This window comes from Rhinoderma darwinii, chromosome 8, assembly GCF_050947455.1.
Source record: "Rhinoderma darwinii isolate aRhiDar2 chromosome 8, aRhiDar2.hap1, whole genome shotgun sequence".
NCBI lineage: Eukaryota > Metazoa > Chordata > Amphibia > Anura > Rhinodermatidae > Rhinoderma > Rhinoderma darwinii.
This window is the reverse complement of record NC_134694.1, coordinates 94,440,260-94,466,588: the sequence shown is the minus strand read 5'-3', so window position 1 is coordinate 94,466,588 and position 26,329 is coordinate 94,440,260. Positions and strand designations below refer to the sequence as shown.

The window sequence follows — 26,329 nt, the reverse complement described above, 5'->3', positions numbered from 1 at the left end:
TAATATGATTCTCTAATTACCATCAAAATAATAATGAAACATAAGCAAAAATCCATGTTGACTATCATAACATCTGTATGAAGCATCCACATGTAAGAATTTCCACAATATATATCTATTGATATTATTTATGTCATGATTAATTGACCACACTATATGTTTTCTTATATCTAGGGCTGGAAAAATCCCAGAAACCAGAAATTCTAGAAACTAGACGTTAGCCACTGCCGTCTAACTTTTTGTATTGTTTTGTAACGTGGTCTATGAAAGTTTTATTGCCTGGCCAATATGCCTAACTTTCTCCAACGGTTCTCTAATTAGCTCTTAAAGGGAGTCCCCGTCAGAACTTTTGCCTCCCCTCTCCTCTTGAGTGATGTCACTCAAGAGCAGAGCGGTTGGGAAGGTATGATTAAACTCGTTGTGTGTGTGTGTGTGTGTGTGTGTGTGTGTGTGTGTGTGTGTGTCGTGAAAACGTGCGTGACACTCAGTGGGATAGAACATGTCCTATTTTTTCACGGACCATTCACACGCTCAGTTGAAACAATGATCGTGTGAACGGCCCCATTAAAATACATGAGTCCGTGTGACGGCGGTGGTTTTAACGGCCGGCACACGGACGTGATACACGCTCGTCTGAATGAGCCCTAAAGTTTACATCATTGGGTCTGAATGTAATCAGGTTATTTCCCATCCGAACATATAGCATTCATATATGATGTGTGATTGACCCCTTAATGCCAGAGGTGTTTAGTACTTCATTATTGGACACTTTTTAGCAATTTTATGTGCTGGTTAAGGTGGACCTGTCAGGTATCCTTACATGTCTGTTTTAGTAAATACTTCTGTTCCCCATGAAATAACAATGCGGGAACATCTTTTCTTAGAACTCTGAGTGATGCCGCCTTCTGTTAATCCTCCTGGAAATGTATGAAGAAATAGACAATTGGGTGGTAAAATTCCCCTTCTTAATAGTGTGTCTCTACACAGTCTGACACTCAACACGGAATGGACAGAGTCAGAGTCTAAAAACAAGGGAATTGTAACACCCAGTTGGCAATTTATTCATATATTTCCTGGAGAATTAAGAAATGGCAGGCATGGTAGAATAGAAGCATTTACTAAAACAGACATGTCAGGAGAAATGGCAGGTTCCCATTAAATGGCTATTATTTTTTTGTTTGTTTGATTAAAAAAATGATTTGGCAGATACGGCTTTATTTCTGTACTATATTTACACACAGCACATTCCTCTTGTTATTTTCATAAAATTATTAGGCTTTTAGTGTGTGAAAAGAGTAAAAGCCATGAAGGTTAGAGTCAGGAACAAGCTGCGATTCCGACCAGACGAAGGTCAAAATTGACACTCTTTTGGCCTCCATCGGGCTATTGAAGCCCTATGTACAGGTTTATCATGTGTATGTCGGAAGCTTTCCCAACATACACACTAAACGGTCAAAACGGGATCTGATCAGGGCCGAATGATAAATCCATTTAGCACTTATTTGATGTATTTTTATATTTTACTGGGTTTGTCAACAGTTTATTATGCTCTCTTCTCTAAAAAATATTAAAGTACCACCTTTGAGCACAATTTTATAGTTTACATATCGAATGAATCTTCATAAAGAGTTGAAAAGCTCTATAAATACACAGCATTTATCTTCTACTGATTCTGGGCTACAGCCTACATTATAGTCCAGAGCTGCAATCGCAATTCTGCAGGCTACAGAGCTGAAATCTCACAGCAGTCTTTGCCCACATTCACTTCAGTGAAGCTGAACTGCAATATCAGACACAACTGACAGGTATGGTGCGGTTTCCTGGAAGAAAACAGACATCCTTTTCTCTTCCTGTACAATACTTTTACGTTCGGCAGAGTAAGGCCTCATGCACAAGACCGTAGTGGTGTGCACGGCCCTGATTTGCGGCTTGGGCGGCCGCTGGGTGTCACCCGCAAATCGCGGGCCGTGCACATGGCCACGTGCATTAATTTCTATGAGCCTGGACCGCAAAAAGCGGCCAAGTCCTATCTTTTTGCGGTCCAGGCTCCTTGGGCAATGTACGAACCATGGAAACCACGGGCGTGTGCATGGGCCCATGGAAATGAATGGGGCCGCAATTCACCTGCAGATTTGTGGGTTAATTGTGGCCGAAAAAATATGTTCGTGTGCATGGGGGCCTTAGGATGCTTAATGTTTTCAGCTTTTTAAGATCTCTCAATGGGCCGAGAAGTCTCAAAGTTAGGTTAACAAAATGCTGAGATATACAGATGTAATTCTGTGAATTAACCATTTCGGCAAGAGGTCCATATACCCTGTAGCAAATACTAGTTGGTGATTTTGGTCAAGGTGTGATCGCTATTGTAGTTTTGCATAGCATTAAAACTGTAACCACAATATAAATTTGCAAAACTAAAATCTCAATCTGTATTCTACTAAATGTCATCATGTTCAATTCAGCTATAGAAGTGTGAAAAACTATTCCGACAAATGTAAACCTTCATACCTCTTTATAGCCAAGTGCCGCAGAGGGTCTGAGTGGAGGAGCTGGCCGGAGACAACTTAGAGACCAGGTTTTATAGATTTTAGAAGGCTCCAGGGGACCCCGAGGAAGTGCCGGAAAGGTGTGATGAGAAGGAGGGGGGTTCTTTTTATCTGTGAACTGGCACAATAAACACAACCAAATAAACATAAAACAATTTTTATCTTTTGGGTAAATAAATTCATCAGTAACTTATACTTATATGATTGGACAATCTATTCAACTTTTTTTTTTTTTAAATAAATAAACCTAAATTGGAAGGAGCGCTGTATACTATATGTGCTCCTGGCTTGTAAAATATGATGTTGTTCAATTCCATTTGTCCCCTGACGATAAACTGTCTGTAGGGTATTCCGCTGCCCATACCCCCCAGTAATCTGCAGGGAACCAGGCAGCAAAATGTTAGCCTGCAGCGCCACCACATGGGAAATAAAGCATTGCATAGTTCCCATTAAAATTATTGGGCTGTGGGACATATGTGATGGGTTCTCCAGAACAGGGGTTACTCTTTGTAGTCGCTCGATGAGGTCAGTCTGAATAGAGTTCTATGTTGAGAAGGCCTTGTTCATGTAGCCACAGCTAGAAAGATACTTTGAATCAGTTTAATTTGCAAAAAAATAAAAAATTGACAATTCCTTTAAAACCACGGTACAATAAAAACGCACGGATTTCATAAAAACACAATAATTAAGTTGCAGAATGAATTTGGAATGCAACCATTAAAGGGTCGTAGGAGATTAGAAAAACCCTTTTGACTCTTAAACTTGCATGAAGTGGATTAACACGAGATCACTAACCATAATGACAATACAACCAGCGACAGAATAAAATATCCACAGGATCTGCCATAAATGTCTGATAGGTGCAGACCCCCTACCGCTGAGACCTGCACCTATCTGGAGCCCCAACCCTCATCTCACCAGGGGAGGATTGGGGGTAAATCTTTATACAGTGTGTTCCTTTTTTAGGAATTCATATGAACTATGAAAGCAGTTTACAACAGGCAATATATTGATAAGGCAATAAGAGCCACTATATTGAGTTAATACTGTAAGTGCCATCAATCAAGAAGTCCTCACATTGAATAGAGAGAGAACAAGGGTGCTCTGTGAAGATTTACATAGACTGCAGCAAAGGAACAGGAGGATCTGCTGGCTCCAAATACTGGTGTAGAGTTTAGTGAAGTATATGTCAGATTTACTGATGTAAGTATCAGCTGTCTGCTTGCAAGGCTATGTTCACGCAGGGCGGATACGCTGCGTAACAGCACACCGCGTATCCTCCCTGGTCGCAGCAGGGAATACCGTCCCAAAAAAACACACCAAATTGTGGTGCAGTTTTTCGGCCAGAATGTCCGCTGTGGACAAGTTTCATACTTATCCATAGCCATGGCGACACGTTCCTCTGCCGCTCGACCTCCCGGGCTGACGTTTCATCCCATGTGACTGCTGCAGCCTGTGATTGGCTGCAGCGGTCACATGGGATGAAACGTCATTTCAGAAGGCTGGCATGGATGAAAAAGCATGAAATTCTGGGTAAGTATAAGATTTATTTGTTTTCTGAGTTGCGATTTTTGCGGCAGAAACGCAGCTTTTCCGCCGCAAAAATCACATCTGCTGTTTGTTGCGGGTTTTAGCTCCGTATTGAATTCAATGCGGAAAATCCGCAACAACAAAATAAAGCAGCGATTACACAAATACTATTGACATGCTGCAGATTAAAAAAAAACTCCCCATTCACATCGTGTTTGTGCTATCCGCTGGGCGTATACGTTTTTTTTTATAAAATGTGGACCATTGAAAACGTATACAAACGTGTACCATTTTCTGTTTACATCTGTGTTTTTTATAGCATGTACGTTTAGCATACATTCATACTTTACCTAAAAAAAATTAGTTATTAATTTTTTTTAAAGTGAACACTGATGGAAAAAAAATAAAAGGAAAAAGCAGCTAGATTTACTGTATGTAAACAGATACAAACGTAAAGAATTACATTTGCATACATCGTCTATTGAGACCAATGCTAAAAAAAAAAACGTTACATCGCGTACATGATTTTCTGAAGTACAGAATAGCGTAGCAGACTACGCTTTTCAGTACTTTAAAAAAAAACAGTATCCCAACGTAAACCATGACAAACAGACAAAACGGATGCGATTTTGGTCTACGTTTGACCCATTATATTCTATGCATACGCCGAGCAATAAGTTTCAATATTTTTTTAGTGTTTAAAAACGTATATAGCACAAACGCAATGTAAATGGGGCCTAAGCGGTTTTTTCCACTTATCGTTTACGCATCGTGTGGATGAGATTTGTTCAAATCTCATCCGCCTTGCTGCTACACCGAAACCCGTTGCGGAAAATTTGCAGTATTTACGCTACGTGTGAACCCGGCCTAAATGTTATCTGAGCTGGGAGGTACACATTGTGATGTTTGTGGGGATGATACAGTTATTGCAGGATGCATGTAAGTTTATGTTAATGTATCTAAGTAAATGTTATTGCTATTATATCAACGATTTTAAATTATTGAACAGGTCAGATTGAAAACGTAAAAAAAAACAACAAAAAAAAAACAACACAAAAACATTTCTTCTGCTGACTAACAACTTACCACTATAATAAATATTACTTACTGAGTGACCTGGCCAGGATGGCGTCTTACACAAAGAGGCGTGTGAACCAGGAGACTTGGTCAGCCGGCACAAATGCTCCTGCCACTCCTGGCAGTCCTGACTATTACCGCAGTAGACGACAATGCGTTCTATCACATGACCTGAATGGAAAGGTAATACATTACATGAGAACAGGCAAGCAAAGTTAAGTACGTGTTACGTTTGATATATAATGAGCTTTAATGATGTTATTTAATTCGATTTTTACCGGACTTAGTTGGAGGAATTATAGCCATAAAATGACTAAAGAAGTAATTTGGTGTCTATGATAAAAAGTCTCTTTTTAAAACACCCCCGTTATATATGAAGCGATTTTGTAGGATAAACTCGTTTTCATGACAGCGCGGCACATCATTTGGAGTTAGTATATCATTCATATAGATATACCACAGGAATCTTTCCTAGATTCAATGTAACTTGCAATTTATTGATTTAAACCCCTGTTCGTTCCGGGCTTATGAGTCTGGAGGGAGGTCCTACTGGATGATTGACAGCTTTCCTAGTAGGAGTGTGAATGTATGAGAGGTCAATTATTCAGCGGGACCGCCCCCAGACTCATAGGTTAGCAGGGACTTAAAGGGGTTTTTCCACAAACACCACATGATTGTTGATAAGTGTCGGATCACAAACTCCCACCGATGACGATAACTGGGGTCCTTTGTCCCATTTGAATGGAGCGGTGGTCAGGCATGCGCGCTGCTGCTCCATTTAATGCTATGAGACTGACTAAGATAGCAGAGTGCTGAAAAAAACCTTAAATCAATAAATTACAAGTTATATTGAATCTTTCCAGCCAAAACTGTTACAATCTGCTCATCGCCTCCTGCTGTATAACATCATGCCAGCATACAGGGCAGCGCACGTCCAATGTGACAAATCGGATTCAACTAAAATATTATGGACCCAAAAAAGTCGGCACTTCTGGTGCACGTGAATTTGTCTTCATATAGGTCAGGAGTCAATATAAGACTCCAGACAGATGGCACGTCCAAAACGGATTGCGGAAAAGGAATTTTATTTCAATATAGTACAGGATTGTCCAGGAAAATGAACATCTATAAAATGACATGAAAAATCATAAAATGAAGTATCGGTCATCCTGGACCTTGTTCACAGTTCTCGCCACAGTAAGAAATCCTCCGTTCCCTCTGGGCACAGCGGCAGGAGCCGTGTCATTCATAATTGGATTTACTACTTTAAAGAGAGTTGTGAACAAAGTCCGTGAAGACCAAAACCTCATGTATGATTTTTCCTGTTCTTTCATTCCGGACATGATTTTTCATGTTCTCTCAATGTTCATTATCGAGGACATCCAGACATTACCAACCCTGTACTATTTTGAAACATTCCTTTTTTGCTCTTGACTTAACTATTACCTACAATATATGGAATTTTCAATTATGTATTTTCCGCATATACAGTAAAGGTCCATCAAAGTATCAAAGATATTTATTTGAAGGTATTACTGTTGAACCAGTGGTAAACCATTAAGGAGCTCTAAACTTACTGAAAGTTCAAAACCATGTCAAGATTTTGTTCCCGAGTTTAAAGGGGTTGCCTTACCAGAGCAACCTCTTCTGAAAATAAACCTGACCGTGCGACCATCTACATCACCACGGGTCTGGCTTCTGAAACTGGTCTGAAGTTGGGGCCAGTCATACATTTCCCCTTTAGTGGATGATGCAGGTGAGATGCAGTATTATATAGTGATTATTCAAATAAATAGCTGTTCATGTAATACACGAACTGATCGAGTGACTCTCCACTCTGACTCATAAAGAGGGGTGGCCCCCAAAGACTTCCATATGCCCTAACAGGGTTTTCTGGAGAGTGGTTGTCTTGAAAGGACTACTCCTTTAAATAATGGGGAACATGAAGATTCATGTGGTGTAGGTTTACTCAAGCTCAGGCTATATATCATCCTATGTGGATGTGCTGCATACATAGAGATCATGGTCAGCAGCGTGTCCATATAAGATGCTATATAGACGTGTGTGGAGACCAATAAAACATGAGCACATATGCCTTCTGTAGTAAAAGTAGAGCATAAAATCCTCTTGCAGAAAAGAATAACTCACCTGAAATTTCAAAAGCATTACTGCTATCAGTCTCCTCCAGCTTATTCACGGACAAACCAGTAAGTGGTAATCTCCCCTTGAAAAAATAATATTGGATTTAAGAAGAAGATGAACAAATCATGGTAGTTGGCAGCTTTAAGAGACCTTTTTCCGAAATGCAATGAACTCCAGCCATGAATCTCAGAGAAAAAGCAATACTCTTTATGGCACAACGATAAGTGATGCAGATTCATATCTGTGGAGTCTGTGTTTGGTGGCGCAGCCTGAGATTAAAAACATGGAGTGGGGGGATTGTGGAACGTACACGTGCAAGGAATGGTAGTAAAACACCCATACAGAGCGTGCATTAAACAGGATATAAGGTCCATAGTGAGGAAATACAAACGCTAGTCACTGAAGAAATACACTAGCCAAAGAGAACATACAAACACTAGCCAATGGTCATTTCCATGTACGCCCTGTTTGCGGGACAGTTTTTATTCCTCAAAATTGAGACAATGTAAGATAGATACAATGATACTCTCCAAAAGACACCCACTTTGAGAAGAGAACCCCTTATTCAGACCAGATTTCCTGCGACCGATTTTCAGTACCATTATTAAAACTGATCATCTCTGTCTGAGAGAACCACCCATTAGAAGACCATTTTTAATGCAGTTTTGGGTGGTCATCTCACATAGGCTTTACTGTACTTGGAACATCTCTTTTTAATTTAAAGGGATTTTCTCATGAAGAAAATGACGATCAGCTTGTATAGCCGGAGGAAGCCACGGACAGCCACAATGGCTGCAGGGGAAATGTAGAATTACATGACGGCCCTCCAGAGCGACTTTCTGTTCGGACACATAGAAAGGCGTCCCGAGCAGGCGATCTCTCTGTAGGAAGTCCATATACCTATATACATGATACCTTCATAACCAGTTAGGCTGGCCATACACTTTAGATGACTGTCAGCCAAAAGGTCATCTGGCCGACGACAGCTATTCCTAACGACTCCCCTATAAAAATAGTGAGAAAGCTGTTGCCAGACTCCTCTGGCAATAACTTATCTCCTTATGAACAAAAGGATTGGGCATGCTGAAATTCAACAGCCCGATCCTTCTCTCCCCCGAAATCGGCGAATAAGGCCAGCTTTAAACTTTCTTGCTTCTCTATTGCGATTACTAATATTTTCAATGCACTGTTTGTTGTGCCTTGAATCTTTTACATAAGGGAAAGATGAGAGGATTAGTCTTTTCTTCCCATCCACGGTTTACCTAGATCTCTAAAACAAGACTATATTCACATGCGGTGGATTTGCTACAGAAATTTCTTTGTCTGTCCCATTCACCTCAATGGGGCTTGCAGAAATCAACGTACATGATGAAGAAATAACCAAAGTTACATGTATGGAATGGATTTTTCAATTGCAGAACTTTCGGCAAATTAATCTTCTGCCTGTGAGCAAACACTTATTGCGGTCTGAAGATCTTTTGGCCGGCACTTAGAAGCAAATATCCCCTCATTTAGATGCAAGATCTGTTTAGAGAAATGTGCATGTGTATCCAGATCTGGAGAGGCAGGAAGGGTGAGGATCTGACCACTCCATCTATTGCGAATTATCAAAACAGATGCCTAAATCTACCCATGAACAATAGTTTGTCCTCTTGATTGCTCGTATGAATGATCTCCACACCAAGATGTCAAACTGACCAAGCCAATCAGGGGACATTAATTTGCAGAATGTAAAAAAAACAAAAACAAAAACAGAATGTAAGTAGTGAACGATCAGTCGGTCCTGAAATCTCTGCATAAAGTTTTTATAAAATCAACTGAAATTTTCAAAATTGCCCATCTTGGATGATTTACATCTATAGTGTATAGGCCCCATAAGAGTCTCTGACAGAGTATCTCGAATAGACAGTAGATATTTCTATGGGCAGCTTAAACGGAAACATGACTTTTAAACACCATCAACATTTCACCGTTTTAACCTACATAAAATGTCATTTGTCAGCTATATGATTTGGACAGGACATCTACTACTAGTGGGGACAAAGTGAAGACTATGGAATATATCAATGGCTTTATGCCATTATGTCGCAACTTATAGGGCTCACCATATTTGCGGATTAATTTGCTACTTTTTTGCATTTTTACTGCCTCGACCACTTTTAAAAAAGTAGGTGGGGCTTGGCGTAAGATTTAGGCCTCTATACAGGTGGAGAAATTCACTATGATATAGAGGTAATCTATGCCAATCTCTTAGCTGGTGTTGATAACACTTTTAGAGATACACCTAATTTATTAAGAGGCGTGTGCCACTTAAATTATGTGCATTTTATTTCAGCGCTCTTTATATTAAAACGCCAGTCTCTATAAATTCCTCCCATTGAACTCCATGAGGGGAATTCATGAAGGGCTTTATGCCAGTTCTCTGACGCAATCTGTCAGCAGTTTTTAGGCCTCAAAACTGATAAAGCGATATAGGGGAGGGAGAGGGTATTTCAAACATACCTTCGTCCTCGGTCATGCAGGTTACATGACTGAGAAACTGATGTTTGATTCCCCCGGCACAGCACTCGCAGGTACTACTCTATGCTCTGAGTGACGGCTCCAGCAGCCAATCACTCAGCTGGTTTTGCCGTTTAGACACATTCACTAGAATTGAACAGAGCTGCGGCGGGGCTAGCAGCGTGCAGTGCACGAGAACTTGCATGTCAAATGCCCGTCTTAGTGGCACTAGCGATCAGCGCACCGGGGGAATTCAAACCCGTTTTCTCGGTCATGCAAGCAACATGACCGAAACAAAAAGGTAAGTTTAAAATGCCCCACCCTCCCCTGTATGGCTCGGTCAGCAGTTTTGAGCCCTCAAAACTGCTGAAAGCTTCCCTTTAAAAAGTTGCAAATGATGGCACAGGCCATAATTGTGCAATAATTTGCAACTGGTGTTTTCCACCGTGTGGATTAGTTAAAGGGACGAAGCCACCCACTGCCTGACAAATTTAGTTTATTTTATGACAGAAACTGGCTTAAATTATAGCAAAAATCTACTCAATCACGCAGCTGACGTCGATTTTACATTGTAGAGCATGGATAGCACAAGATGCGAACAAGAGGCGTGTACTTTTTAATAAAATTGTCGCATCTTACTCCTGCGGGCTTCAGTCCAAGACTGGCGTACGAAACATCCGTCTTAGTAAATTTGCCCCAATGTACCTGTATAAATGTGTATTCTATGTAATAATACATTTATACAATGTTGGGGAATCATTTCTAAATACAATCTAGTGCTATTGACCAGAGCTCTTTCAGCTACCGAGGTACAACCAATTCATATTCATGTGTGTGTCTGATCGTCTCAAGACTGCTATAGTTTGAAGCAAGCTTTGCATGAATCTGTGTGATCTTTAAAAAAAAAGATGCAATTTGCTAAAACTAATATAAAAGGATTACTAAAACTAAAAACATTTTCTACAATACCTGATAAATGAAGCCGCTCATCCGTGGACTGGCAGTCAGCATTACAAGTGCATTTGGAAATAACATAAAATACCGTTCTTCTTTTTCCTTGATTACAGTAGAAAGATAAAATACAATCAGTGTCAAAGACGTAGAGAACGGATCAGGAACATGCTCAGCACCACACCAGAATACAAAATCTAACAAAGACTGGACATAATGGGGGAGATTTACCAATCAACTTTCTGGTGTAACTGCATTAAAAAAAATATGGCGTCCGGCATAAAAGGTCGCCATCTTTTTTGACACAAATTACAAAGTTTGTTTGAAACTGGGACTGACTTGCTGACACTTTCTAAAGTACAACTCCATCAGGTCAACATAACTGCTTACCCCCATCCCCTTGGAATCACGTACAAGAGATGATGCACGATGTGTGCCGGGTGCTCTTTGTTTTTCTCCTTTCACTCTAGATACTTTCTAAAGTATGGCGTTGCTCAGCAATGTGTGTGGTGTTACCCAAAATACGGGCGTGGATGGGTAAGACAGCACATACAACACTAGTTCTTTAGTTGGCGTAGAGATCGGCAGTGTATGAATAATTATCAGTCTATAAATGTGCCCCATTGTATCTTACAAAAAAAAAAAAAAGGAAGCATGGGGGGTTAAATAGGCTCTTCACTGCTGGGAACCCAAAGTGTTCATTTGCTTGCAGCCCCCCCCCCCCCTCCTCCCCACAGGGGAAATAAAGCATTTTGAGGTGAACATTAAAATCAATTGACTGCCATAAAATACACAAACATGCTGGGTTCTCCAGAGTTGTCTTTGTAGCCATTCTCTACTGTGGTGCTGAATAGGGGACCCACAGTATTAGCACATAATTACCTAAAAGGTTTTCTAAACCAGACAACCCCAATAAACCTGTCACCTCTCCTGACATGTCTGTATTAGTAAATAATAGCATTCTTCATGAAATAAATATTCTGGAGCAACTTTTCTTTGAACTCTACTTTGTTCCGTTCTTCTGTTATTCCTCCTGGGTGTTGCCAGTTGGGGGCGTGTCCCTACACAGACTGACAATGTCCAATCAGTGCTGACAAAGTTAGACTGTGTACGGACACACCCCTTTGACAAGGGAAATGGTAACAACCAGTTGTCACTTTATTCATAAATTTTTTGGAGGAATAACAGAGCAACGTCACAAAGCAGAGTTCTAAAAAAAAGAGGTTTCCAGAATTTCATGGGAAATACAAGTATTTATTAAAAATAGACGTGTCAGGAGAGATAACAGGTCTCCCCTGAAATGTTACTCAAATACATCCTAGAGAGCAACAGACAAACACGCAGTTAAAGAAATCCCACAGACAACCTTTTCATAATGGAGCCATTGAAGGACTGTCCATGTAATTCTCCGGACTACATTCTGAAACATTTGGGCCACAGCTTAGCAACATTGGAAGTGGCCCATGGGTGACAACACAGAATCAGCACGTTCTGTGTAGATACAGTGTTGTCACCGATATAGAGATGGAGAGAAGGAGAACCTCTGGTCCCAGCTGTCTAAGAGGAAGATAGAAGCAGATATGGGTATTTCTGTCACATACCTCATTTGCTCCACATTGTACCATAACTTGTGACATATACACGACACTTCCTAATGTCTTAATGTCTTCTCCTTCCCAACACTGGATGGGCTCAGAAAGGATCTGTAGCTCCAATTGCTTTCTCTTCCGCAGGTCCTGACATTGTGCCTAAAACATGCAAGGGTAAAGACATAAGGAATATTTCTGTTTATTGTGTAATAAAATATTTCAGGCCACCGTGTTCACACAGAATATACAGTATATGGCCAAAAGTTTGTAGACACCTGACCATCACACCTATATGAACACTAATCTGGATTTGTGCCCATTCTGCCAACAGAGAATTTGTAAGGTCAGGCATTGATGTTGGTCAAGAAGGTCTGGCTCATAATCTCCATTCCAATTCATCCCAAAGATGTTTGACGGGCTTGAGGTCAGGGCTCTGTACAGCCACTCAATTACCTCCACGCCAAACTCATCACACCATGTGTTTCTGGACCTCGCTTTAAGCACAGGGGCACATGCTGAAATAGTAAATTTCATGAAGCTCCTGAAGCACAGTTTTTGAGTTGCAGTCACTTCCAAAAGCAGTGTGGATCTGTATGGAGTGATGCAACAGAGGATAGGAGATTTTTATGTGCCATGCGCATCAGTCCTCGGTAGTCGTGCTCTGTGAATTGCGGCAAAGGTGACATCGCCACATTTAAAGTCACTGAGCTCTTCAGTACAGCTCATACTATTATCAATGTTTGTCTATGGAGATTGCATGGCTGTGTGCTTGATTTTATGCATCTCTTTGCAATGGGTGTGGCTAAAAACACCTGAACTCAAAAATTAGGAGGGGTGTCCACAAACTTTAGTCCATATAATGTAGGATACCCAAAATCCACAACAATTAATAGGTATTGTTTTTGTCTACCCAGTCCTTCCCCCATCTGCTTTTGCGTGTGTTTATAATATATATATATATTATATATATATATATATATATATATATACACATACACTTTGCACCACAGCCCAAATCAGGGTAGAAGTCATGGCATTATAATGACAATGTACTAATTCTTGGATGTTATAATGATGATGTACATTGGACAAATTGCACATGGGTGTTATTAGTTGGTGTAAATTTATTGGGTTAAACAAACTGCAAAAAATTATGCAGGGGGGAAAGAAAATAAGGAACATTGCATTTTTTTTCTGGTTTCTGTCTACTATTGGCACTACATTACCGACCAAACTGTGATGAAAAATTCTTTTTTTTAAAAAAAAAATTCACCATTAGGCCTCATGCCCACTTCAGTTTTTGTCACTGATAGCACCCTGAACCCATTCATTTCAATGGTCCCATGCACACTTTTGTTATTGTGACTGATCCATTATTCCGTTCCGTCAAAAGTAGAGCATGTCCTACTTTGGTCAATGATTCCGTCACCGTGGAGCCCATAGAAGTCAATGGGTCCGTCAAAAAAACAGACGGCACATGGAAGTCTTCCGTGTGCCCTCCGGTTCTGACGGATCCGTTGCCATAGCAACCGCAGGGCGTGCCAAAGTTCACAGGCTGGGACATGTGACAAGTTCAAATAAAGTTCGATACCTTCCATTTTCTTAACAGAAACACGGAAGCCAAACGGAAGCACAACGTCCTTTGAAACGGAAACACGGAACGGACAGGAAGAACACACGAAAACCACATAACGGACAAACGGATCCGTGAGAAACGGCCGTGAAAACGGTGATGGAAGTGTGCATGAGGCCTTAGAAAGCGACATCCAAAAAGGTTAGATTTTACTGTGGACATTTAGGCACTGGTCACAAAAAGGTTAAATTGATCATAGAATAAATTAGTGTTTTCTGGCACTGTAATAATTAGATAACTTTTGCAAGATTAATAAATAATTCATGACTAAGAAATGCTATTGAGAAGCTTTCACGGTCTTCCTCCTATATTTTTTAATATACACTAGCATGCAATATTTGGAATTGATAAAAATTTCTCATTAAAAGATCTTAAAATTATAGTCATGATTTGGACTTCGATACCGATACTTTGTGTAGTATTGCGATTCTCAATACCAAAACGATAGTTTGCCAACAATAATAAAAATAAAAAATAGAAATCTTCCATTTTCTGATGTGAGGCACGTAGTGTTATGAATTTAGTACTTCCATGTGCCTCATATTAATAGTAATTAACCCCATCATATTTCTCATAGTAATAATGGACAACATTGGGTTAATGGGTGAGGTACATAATGGGGTTAATTACTAATAATGTGAGGCACATGGAGGTACTAAATTCATGACACCTCGTGCCTCATATTAATACGCGAAAGGAGTACGTTTTTTTAATTCATTTTTTTTACAGCATACACATCATAAATTAGACTATAAATTTGTTGTGCAGGTTATTACGATTGTGACGATATCAAATATGTGTGTTTTATTTATGAAAATGTATTATTTTTTTATTTAATATAAATTTTTTATTTTTAAACTTTAAAATGTTCTGGCATATATCTATATGGCAGTACATTAGCCTGTGTACGGAAAGTACACAGGCAGTTGTTAGGACATACCTAATTATGCCTGAACAGGAAATATGGTGGACAGTCCTGAGGTCCTTCAATGGACCATGGGCTGTCTGCCCATATATGGTATGTCCCTCGATCGTGTCACAGGGATTACCTGTGACTTGATCCAAGGGGCATCCCTCCTCATTTTCCCCTTGAATGCTGCGGTCAGCTTTGATCGCAGTATTCAAGGCATTACCTTGAATGAGGTTTCTCTGATCTCCGCTATTGGAGCGGGTCTGCAGTTGTGTAACACAGCCATTGCCCCGCTCCTGACAACTAGTGTGCACGTCAGCATGATGTGATGCGACCAGCGCTGCATTAATGAGCGCCAGCACTGAAGACAGAACATGGGGGTGTTTTGCCATGCACCCACCATGTTCTCTGTCTTCAGTGCCGGCGCTCATTAATGCAGCGCCGGCCGCATCACCTCATGCTGACCGCGCGCGGACACTTGTCAGGAGCGGGGAAATGGTTATATTAGGCTATGTTCACACGGAGTATTTTGGGGGAGGAAGATCTGCCTCAAAATTCCGTTTGGAACTTTGAGACAGATATTCCTCTCCCTGCACGCCGATTTTCGCGGCAATTATCGCGCCGTTTTTCGCCCGCGGCCATTGAGCGCCGCGGGCATAAAACAGCGAGAAATACGCTTTCTCCTGCCTCCCATTGAAGTCAATGGGAGGTCAGAGGCGGAAGCGCCCGAAGATAGGGCATGTCGCTTCTTTTTCCCGCGAGGCAGTTTTACTGCTCGCGGGAAAAAGACGCCGACGCCTCCCATTGAAATCAATGGGAGGCGTTCTCGGGCCGTTTTTGCCAAGTTTTGCGACGCGGTTTCCGCGTCAAAAAACTCGGCAAAATACTCCGTGTGAACATAGCCTTACACAGCTTCAGCCCCGCTCTGACTGCATTCATGTGATACAATACTAAGCAGTATGGCCGCACAGCATAGTATCGAAGTAGATGAATTAACGGTATTGAACCGTTTCAGGTTGCATGGCATCTAAATAGTATCGATATATCATGCTACCCTACAGGAGACTCAAGGCATTACTAATGTTATATATGACTATTACTATAATTATATAACGGTTTCAGAAGTTGGAGTTATAATTTGTTATTCACATGTAACATTTTCCAGGTATCGTGTACTCGCAAGTTCAAAAACTAGGAAGCCGCTTTTTCCCAAAAATTTTTTATTGGTTTTGCCAAATAAACCTTCATGCATCCGATTGCTAAAAAACAAAAAGAAGCTTCCTCAGACCCATGAAGGGCAACTCTGCCAAGATCATCAGTGTGAGGAATAGATCACTGCTTAACTTAGCGGATTTGCATTTCAGGAGACTGAAATGACTGGATAACGAACTCTATGGGAACCAGCGACATAACTATAGAGAGGGCAGAGGTTGCGGTTGTCCCATATGAAGAGACAAGTGCTATAAATGATGCATTGCAGTTGGGGATCACCATTACACATTTTGCATTGGGGCCCAGGAGCTTAAAAAGTTTTCCTTCTGGTGGCAGCAATTTTCACTGTCATCTAGCATTTTCCCCACAATAAAATATCAATGACACAAAAAAGAAGACTTTTTAGGAAAGAAAATAATTAATTTGCACAAATTCTAAGTTGTTTGTGGCTTGCTAGACACGTAGGAAAACCCAGAGAAGTGACAATTACATCTGAACGGGTAGATTATCAGAGAAGGATACGTCTCTTTTGTTCTTTATCTAAATCACCACTTTTTTCCAGCACTACTATTTTCTGAGAAACACACCTGTCCTGTGAATACAACTCATCGCAGAGATGTTGCGGTTTTTCTCACTAGAAAACCCGACCTCAGGGGGAAACAGTATTTCTTCATACAAGGGGCAATCCCGCTTGATGTTGCCAAGCATAGAATTTGTCAATTTATTAATTTCAAATAATTATGAAAGTAGATATTATTTTACGAATTTGAGACAATGAGACACATTACACTCACATAGAAACACAAATACACATATATGATTTACATATATAGAACCTGGCGGGATATTCATAAGACAGTTTTGCACCCAACTATTAGTTAAAGGGCATATGGTTATTAGGGTATATGGACGTCATAGATAGGGGTCCCCTACTGGTATTTCCCCTCTCTCTGAGCCAAAGCAGAGAGCCGCTAACAAGAAGGGGCTCTCACTCCAGCGGACTTGTGTCATCTATGTAGTACTTTGACAGCTATTCATTTGGTGCAATACCAAATTTCCCCTGCAGCGGCAGGATTAACTAGGGATCTAGGTAGCTGGATCAGCCATGATCAGCTGATCGCTGTGGCGGCTCTGATATTAAAGGAGTTGACTGTGATGAGGCAGCTCCTTTAAAGTTGATAAGAGTATGAAGCTGGCCCAACTCTCTTAAAATACTGGGGCATTGGGCAACTGTTCAACTTTTTTCTGCACCAGTTTTCAAAACCAAGATCCAGTATCTCACATCCTAACCATTGCTATTCTCTGTGGTCAACCAATCAGATTCCAGTTAAAAATTTTCTGATACAGTTTGGCTACCTGTAGTCAAATATGCCTTAACTCTTTCTTGACTGGGTGTTTATGACCTTGATGTCCAATGCAAAATGTAACTTTTTGGAACGCTGCATTTTAAACATGTTTTTTTTGCGGGTAGTTAGCCCAATTCATATTATTTACCCTAAAACAAATCATCTAAGTCTCCCATGTACAGCAATGCCAAATATGTGTACACGGCTATCGGTACTATAGCGATATCACATTTTCGTTGAAAACGTAATTTTAGATGTATCTCTCTTTCTAGGCTTTACACGCAGCCCATGCGCATAGGTAATAATCACCCAGAAATAATTGGGTAACGGGGTAGAACAGATACAAATTTGTGGCCAGCATCTGACGCCCATGCAAAATATGTTTGCGTTATGCAGTGGCTCTAAAACTGGTACTTATGGATTAACTTTTTCCTAGTTTTATTTTTGGGGTGAAATAACTCAACTTCTTTTTTTAATTTATATATTTTCCCCATTATCATTAATTTAATTTACAGTTTTATTTATTTTCACTTTTGGGGTACAAGATACAGCTGTCCCTTGTAATGGGGACACTGCAGCATTTGTTTTAATGGGATACTATGGCATCTAAAAGACTTATGTTTACTGTCAAAGGGGGAAATAGATGTGCTGCCAAAAAGGGAAGGGATATGCTGCAAAAGAACAGATAAATTCTATCTGGGAGGAGCCTTAATGACAGTCGTGCCCAATTGGGGAAGAAAGGGAACGCTAACTACATCAATGGCGGGACATCACATGGTGCACAATACGGTTATTTATTGCCATCTGCAGTATACCCAGTCCTGTGCATGAGGCTATACTAATAAAAGACTCCCAGTGATAAAAAGATGAATATTATTTTTTTATTTTTTTTAAGACCCCCATGCTCGTGACAGTAAAAATCATCCATAGTTGCGGTCCGCAATTACGAACCCAGTCACTTCTATTGTCCAGAGACACCTTCCTGTTTATTTACGTGAAGGTGTCCGGGCTGTACAAGTGTACCGCAAAAGATAGAACGTGTCCTATCTTTTGCTTTTGTATGGGAGCACGGGCCGAAAATGCGGGCGGCTCTCCACGGCCGGCCGTTCCCGAAATCTCGGCCCATGATTACAGGCACGTCCGTGTGCATAGGGCTTTAAATCAGAAGTAATTTCTCCATAACAAGGTAACAACTGATCATTGTTATAAAGTTCCTAAAATAACTTTCCGAATTTGCATTTAGAGATCAAAAATTCTACATAGACAAGCAAGGTTTCCATAACTACAGAATGTATAGTGAAGAGTTTAATATACGTTTTCACATTGCATCTTTCCATCGTAGCTCAATTGTCAGTACGTGAGGGAATTTTTATTTTTAGATTCAATAAGTATACGGAACAACCACAAGGTATAACTGGAGAGAAAGGAAACTCTACCCACACAGGTTACACATATGGGAACTCTTCATATTGCAGCACGAACGGTACAACGTGCATCATCCATGCTGGATTAGTCACTTTCCAGGACATACGATAGTACACATGGTATACTCCATTTATCAGTAAATGACAACAAAGACCTGACACAAACATGTAACAAGGTTATAGGCACCTGATAAGACATAGGACCATTTATTAAAAGGTAGGAAATATTGAGGGCTTCTCAACATTCATGACTCAATCAGGGATGGATTTACCCATGTCTATAGGCAGCCACGGAGAGAGGGCGCCTGCTGAAGGGAAAATGTACATATAAAACACCTCACAACGTGCATTCATATAGAACGTATGTGTAGTTATGTTATTTAGGCCATCACTGTGCTGTAGGAATGAACACCTAGAAGGATGCAGATGGTGTTGGATGTTGTGAGAAGCGCACCGCAGTGTAAGGTTTTGTTTTTTTTAAGAGCAGACACTCATTTTACAGCTGTTCATGACTTAAGGTGTGGCCTACTTAATGTGCGGAGTCTAAAGCGCCATCTAATCTGTGCCTACAGGCTCCTGAGATATAAATCCAGTACTGTAGTGTAAACAGCACAATGATACGACAGTTGCAAATATAGAATAGGAACAGCACAGGTTTGTTACATGGACTAGACAATACATTTCAGTGCAAGAATGTCTACTTAAAAAATTGCACTTATATAAAATGGTTTGATCAATTTTGTTTTGCCTTTTCTTTAAATGAAATTTAATAACAGACCATCATGTCAAAGCATCTTCTAAAATACACATCCTGTAATTTAATAATGTAGGATTGTTGTGGTATCTAATTATAACAAAGTGGATCCAGAAGGGGGCACCAAGTTAATATGGACCATTTGGCCAGAGAGACACAGTGGGCCTGCGGTCAACCACACCCTCTTAGACCCCCCGATTGACTTTCCTTTTCTGCTTTCAGTTACATCCTATTACAGTGCTAGTCACAGTGTCCCCTTTACAGTGCCAGGTATAATACCCCCTTACATTACCAGCTACCATAACCCCATTTATGTGCTATTCATTACACAGTGTTGCTTTATAAAAATCACTGCATTAAATGGGTTAAGTCAAGAATCATTTTCATACCAAGAGTCCAGAAATGCTGTTGATAGCGGTTTCTTGCGGATTATACGATACAAAAGGTAACTACAAAGCAAATTTGGCTTCCGATTTGTATGTGTGTTGTCCGGCCTTTATATCATGTTTTACTTTGTTGAGTACTTTAATAAAAGGAATTGAGCCCTTTATGATGTTTCTAGCATTTAAAAATACTATTTTTTTTTGCCTCCTTGTATCTTTCTAGGTGGTGCTGGGGGTGGGCTCTGAGCAGAAACACTTATTTCCCCCCTCTGGCGGCTGATGATATAGTTCCTTCATACTTTCCGTGAAGATAGGTAACATGGGATCTAGAGTAGCGAAGATATATACTGTGTGCAGGAGTGGGATCCCACCAGTTCTCACGAACCGGTTGTTAAAATTGCAGCCGCTTTGGAGACACGGAACCGGTTTCCTGCACACAATTATATCCACGTCCTTAGGACGCGGATGCAATTGATTTGGCTAGCGCGGCTCTAGTGAGGCGTCATCGCGCCGCTGCGACGTTCCGCTGTATGAGGCCTGGCATCGATGGAGAACAGCGTGGGAACGAGGACAGATAAGCATATGTTTGGTTTTTTTCCTTTTACAGTGGGCAGTGTTGGGGGCGCTATCTACAGGGGATGCAAAAGGGGGCCCTATTTACAGGGGACTCTACCGGGGCCACTATCTACAGGGGGCATTGTGAGTGGCACTATCTACAGGGGACACTATTTGTGGTGCATTACTTTACAGTGTTTGACACAATTCTATTCATAGGCACAGTGTATGGTACTATTATTTTCAGGGGCACAGTGTATGGTACTATTATATTCAGGGGCACAGTGTGTAGCACCATGAGAATTTTATCTTCGTTTATAGGAGCTTCCGAAGACATCTGAGCGGCAAACTGCAGAAAAGGGTCGTGGCCAAGAGGCATCATCATAGAGGTCTGGACCGAATGGAAAAGGAAAGAGAAGAGAAAACTAATGACTCCAACCTGAGATGTCACCTGTGAGTAACTAATTGTAAATGTTTATTCTCCCTGTGACTGATCAGCACTGTAGTCACTGTATGATCTGCAGCGAGATGATGGGTGTATCATTCTTTTTTTGTGAAACAGCAACTCCCAGAATATACTTACAATTGTTCTGGCTATACTGGGAGCTGTAGCTTCATGCCATACAAACTTATATTGCAGGGGTTAAACTGAATTTGCAAATGATTTCTGTACGGAGCTGTATTTCTGCTTATGCTGTGTATATGTGCTGAGCTTTGTTCTGGTGCTGTATATATGCACTGAGCTTGGTTCTGGAGTAATATACATCATAACAACCAAGCTCAATACACATGTACAGCACCAAAGAGAAGCTCGGTACATAAATACAACTCCAACAACTCCAGAACCAAGCTCAGCATATAAATAAAGCACCAAAACCAAGCTCAGTACATGTACGGAGCATGGTTTTGTTCTGTATTTATATGCTGAGCTTGGTTCTGGAGTTGTATATATGTACTAAGCTTGGTTCTGGTGTTTTATATATGTAATGATCTTGGTTCTGCTGCTGTGTATATGTACTAAGCTTGGTCCTAGTGCAGTATTTATGTACGGAGCTTGGTTCTGGCGTTGTATATATGTACTACGCTTGGTTCTGGTGTTTTATATACGTAATGAGCTTGGTTCTGCTGCTGTATATATGTACCGAACTTTGTTCTGGTACTGTATACATGTACTGAGCTTGGTTCTGGCACTGTATATACGTACTGAGCTTGGTTCTTGCACTGTATATACACGTGCGGAGCTCGGTTCTAGTGCTGTATTTATATACGGAGCTTTGTTCTGGTGCTGTATTTATGTACTGAGCTTGGTTCTGGTATTGTATACATGTACTGCACTTGGTTCTGGCACTGTATTAGCCGGAAGATTGAGTTTGGTTTTGGTGCTGGTTTTGTATTTATGTGCTGAGCTTTATTCTGGCATTGTACAGTATATATGTACAGCGCTTGGTTCTGGCACTGCATTAGCCGGGAGATTTGTCGTGGCATACTGCGCACGCCACACTGTCCTCCACCCTTCTCACAGTACACAGTGTAATTAAATGCGCTGAGCACGCTTAGGATATCGAATGTGCACATAAAGGTCCATACGTAATGGGTGACTTTAATATAATGAGTGTGGGTAGGTAGGTACGTACGCTTATGTAATTATACACATAGTGTAATGATGGGGGTAGGGAAACGGACAAGTGAGCCCTAATCTACCCGCCACTCTGTCCCTGCCTACTTGCAACGACCCGCCCTAGGCGACGGGGTACAACTGGGCGGCGGTCGCTACGCTCAGTAAGTGCACGAGACAAACAGACAAGGGTACACAAAGCTAAGGGAAAAGGGGCAGTTGCGCACGGCAACACCGTGAGTAACAAGAGTGGTGAACGAGCCGAGTCAAACCAGGAGTGCACGAGGTACCAAACGCAGAGCAGGAGAGTAGTCAGTAAGCCAGGGTCAGTATGGAGCAGGATAAAATAGTAGAAGCTGTAGCTGGGCCAGGAAACCACACGAGAAGAATCACAAGCAAAGGAGGAACAGGAAAGGCAGGTATAAATAGACAGAGGGCGGGAGCTAGCTCCGTCTGGCCAGGCTGTGATAGGCTCTCCCACTCCTAAGCCTGCCATCCTGAGTGGTGGAAGATGGAGTCAGTCTCAGAGACATAAACTCAGGTGCAGACTGATTACCTATGGGCGTATACACAGAAGTTGTGCCTGGCAGATGCTTTACACATAGTGTGGAAATCCAGTAAAACATTCTGGACAGGAAATTTCTTTATTTAAAGTCCACTTTAATATAGGGTGTATTTGGAATATTGTAATTGTTTAATTTGATTATTAGAATAATTTTCCATGATGCGAAACACAGCGACCCCCCTGGCGCGTATTTGTTTTTGTCAGCAAAACGGAGAGCCTGCTAAAAATTTAAATCCCAACTGTGTGACATCCACAGTATGTTGGCATATCCAGGGTTCATATCAGCTGTCAGGATGCAGAACCTAAAAAGCTGAAAATAAGAAATCTCCTCAGCTATACTGCTACAGCAGAGGCTCTGCTCCTTCCCTGACAAGCAGGGCAGAAAAGTATTTCTATTGGCTACTCAACTCAGTAAGTGGACGTGCACATTCCAATGCACTTTGAACACCAGGTAGCGCCGTACTATGTAAGTTTTTGTTTTTTTACAGCATTATAAACAGCAAACATTATCTATACAATTAATATAATAAATGGTGGAACACACCATTTAAAGCCCAAGTCTACTGTTATAACTGCATACACATAGAATAATTAGTATCATATACTTGCAGTATATTCTGGAAGTTGTGGCAGTTCAGGTTACCTAGCAACCACCCGACTTCCTGTCTGAATGACCACTATTTCAGTACATGGTAGGTGTATGGAAGTGGTCACAGGAAGTTTTATCACCTATATAACAAGCTAACTCTGCATATTACAAAAGGTGGGTTAGCTCTTTCCCACCAGAGAACAAGAAAAGTTGCGCAAGAAAAAGCAACTTCAGGACATAACTTACGTTTTCTTGCTGCTATAAATTCCCTCTTCGTCTTGACTGGTTATGTGCAACTTATGCACTGAGAAGGAGGTTTGGGTAGACATTCGGGCAGATTTACCAGTCAAAATGCAACAGAATTCGGGCTCAAATTAAGCAAGGGTGCTTTGCACCACATTTGTTAGCGGTTTTCAAAACTTTTTGTGCGCCTAGTTCGACAAGTGGTGTGTGACTTTGATGAAAAGGTGACTTGGCAAACTGGAATGGTGCATGACTTAACATGCCCCACATATAGCCAAAATTTTGCCACAAAAGATTTCGTCTTAAAAGTAAGCCAACCAAGAGGTGACAAAAAGTTAGACAATGATATCTAAAGATGCGCCAAATTTATCAACCAGCATGAGCCACTGTGAGAAATTTGGCGCACCTAGTCTAATTCTAAGCTCCCTAAACTTAAGACGGTATTTGTAAATCTGCCTCAATGAGTTATGTGTCCAATGCCATACAGAACAGTAGGAGAATATTGCGTCAATGAAGGAATAGTACTAGAACCAGTTTAATATTGTGTAGCCGGAATTTCGATCACATGAAAATTGAGTAATTTTCTAGGAAGTCTCCGCAGTGAAATTTAGTTCCATGTTCATAAAGAAACTGGTTAGTTCCTGTAGCAATGTACAATGTACCAAATGTGAATACAGCATTTTTAGCTTGGAGCTTTTAAAGTAAAGCTCCAGTTTGTAGCCACTAAACATATTAGAGAGGTGAACTTTTCCTATAGTAAGTTTATTATTGGAATCGTTGCCTTTACAATCAGGAGTGATCGGATAGTATCATTGCAGGGCCAGAGAAAAGTTCATATTGCCTGCAGCTGTCCTGGAAGCGCCCTCAGGCTTTCCTGTGATGGGAACCGCTCCAGTTTTTGACAGTCCTTAAAAAGACTGTTAATATGACCACGTGAATGCAGCCTCAGGCCAATTTCAGATGTTGATATGACTTTCGTATTATTCGCATGTTAGTGTTCGTATGACAGCTGCAACACCCAAACCCCATGCAGTTCTACTGGACTGAACTATGTGATCTTAGCTTGGTACAGTAGAACCACAGGGGGTCCATGTGTTACGGCTGTAGTACAGACAATAAAGTACAGGTATAATACACCTATCTGTAGAAGCCTGTATTCTATCAATGAACTGCTCAGAGGGACTGTTGGGATGGTCTAATAGAGACTGCCTGTCCAGTCAGGAAGAAGTTGAAATTTACCTGGACGTCGGCGGAACCCGGCAATTTCAGAGGGACTGGCTGGCGATCTAATGTGTATGACGTCGTCCTGACTTTCCCCCGACACTAGATGCTGGGAAATAGAACGATCGAGCATGATGGATTTCTAGATGCCCAATCATTTTGTTTTGCAAGAAGATAAGCTGCTGCCAGGAGTCTGGCAGCGGCTTTACTCCTTCTCCCTATTGAGAACGCATGCACGTGTATGGGGGAGTCGGGAGGAATAGATGCCGGCCGAAGAATCGTATGGCCAACAAATATCTGGATTGTATGGCCAGCCTTATCAGATAGCTCCCATATGTAAAGATACAGATTTAGGTAATAGCGTTATATCAGGTAATAGCTGGTAACGCAATTCCATAATATTACATTTTAATGTAATTTCTGGTAAAAACCGAAGCTTCCCATTAGACATATTCCTTAGTGTACCCTTTAGACTCCTTAATGATCACCTTCTGCAAGTACTAGACAATAATAAATGCTTACAGGAGAGGCCGACAACCATTAGCTGCTCAGCCTGGTGAAGAAGCTGCTTGGGGGTTGTACAATCATTAAGTGCAAAATAGAGAATTAATAGTAGAAGCGGCTTGGGACTTTTTTCTGAAGTCAGACGTCCCCTCACAATGGAAGTCTGCATCCAGCTCGGTGTCATACTATGCAAGTGGAGAAACGTCAGGCGTGATTCACTCTGCTCAGAACCCAATCACTATATATAAACACGCGGCTTCCGACGAAAGACTGATCTTACCACAAGAGCCTTGAATGATGCAGTGACTCGCAGAAGATCTTTATGATCTGGATGTGCTTCCTAGAACAAGAAGAAGAATCATTGCTATGGTTTAGTTTTTCCTATTGATGGGGACGAGATAAAGTGTAATACAACATACAAATCACTATCTTCATCTCGTCACATACAATTCAACAAAAAAAAAAAAAAGGGGGAAATTTAAGGCACTTTCACTCGTAACGGATTTTAAACATTTTTGTCAGATGTTTCAAATTGCTAGTCATACAATGCAGCATAAAAAGGGCATGTTTTTTAATGCCCCAGTATCTCCTATCGGTTATGGTTCTGCGGTAGTTTTTCCCCAGAGCAGCATTGGAAATGGTTTGTAAAGCAGCTTGCAAAAAAAATTAAACCTTCGCATCACATTTCAAATGATATAACGTGTTTAGGGAATCTACACATATATACATTGAAACTGAAAAAACAATTCCCTAAGACACATCATCTTTTACCAAGATCTCTACCTGTACAAATGGGGTCGATCCACTTAGCTCAATGAAGACAGAAAAATCCTTGGAGCTTCCCTATCTGTACATGGATTTGCCGTCTATTTTAAGCCTGTCCACTGAGTATTTTACTGCAGAAGTCAGATTTTACATTGTAGCAAACAGAATTTAGAAAAGTCTTGCTCTCTACAATGTGTCAGGTATTTTGTTTTTCTAAATCACAGTATACCCATTCACGGACAGGTTTTTTGTAGCCTTGTTGTTTTATTTTTCTCCCCA

General features: G+C 40.9%; 1 protein-coding gene across 4 annotated transcripts in view; it reads right to left on the bottom strand.

Annotated features, from left to right (window-relative positions):
- Positions 1 to 26,329, bottom strand: part of ARHGEF6 (Rac/Cdc42 guanine nucleotide exchange factor 6) — an 87,953-nt gene that overhangs the window by 28,232 nt on the left and 33,392 nt on the right. For all 4 annotated transcript variants that reach the window (XM_075835912.1, XM_075835910.1, XM_075835911.1 and 1 more), the window contains exons 11-16: positions 25,566 to 25,625; positions 12,344 to 12,490; positions 10,761 to 10,847; positions 7,299 to 7,374; positions 5,182 to 5,321; positions 2,506 to 2,661 (exon numbers count right to left, since the gene is read on the bottom strand). In XM_075835912.1, coding sequence (XP_075692027.1) covers positions 2,506 to 2,661; positions 5,182 to 5,321; positions 7,299 to 7,374; positions 10,761 to 10,847; positions 12,344 to 12,490; positions 25,566 to 25,625 — 666 coding nt within the window. The remainder of the gene's footprint in view (positions 1 to 2,505; positions 2,662 to 5,181; positions 5,322 to 7,298; positions 7,375 to 10,760; positions 10,848 to 12,343; positions 12,491 to 25,565; positions 25,626 to 26,329) is intronic.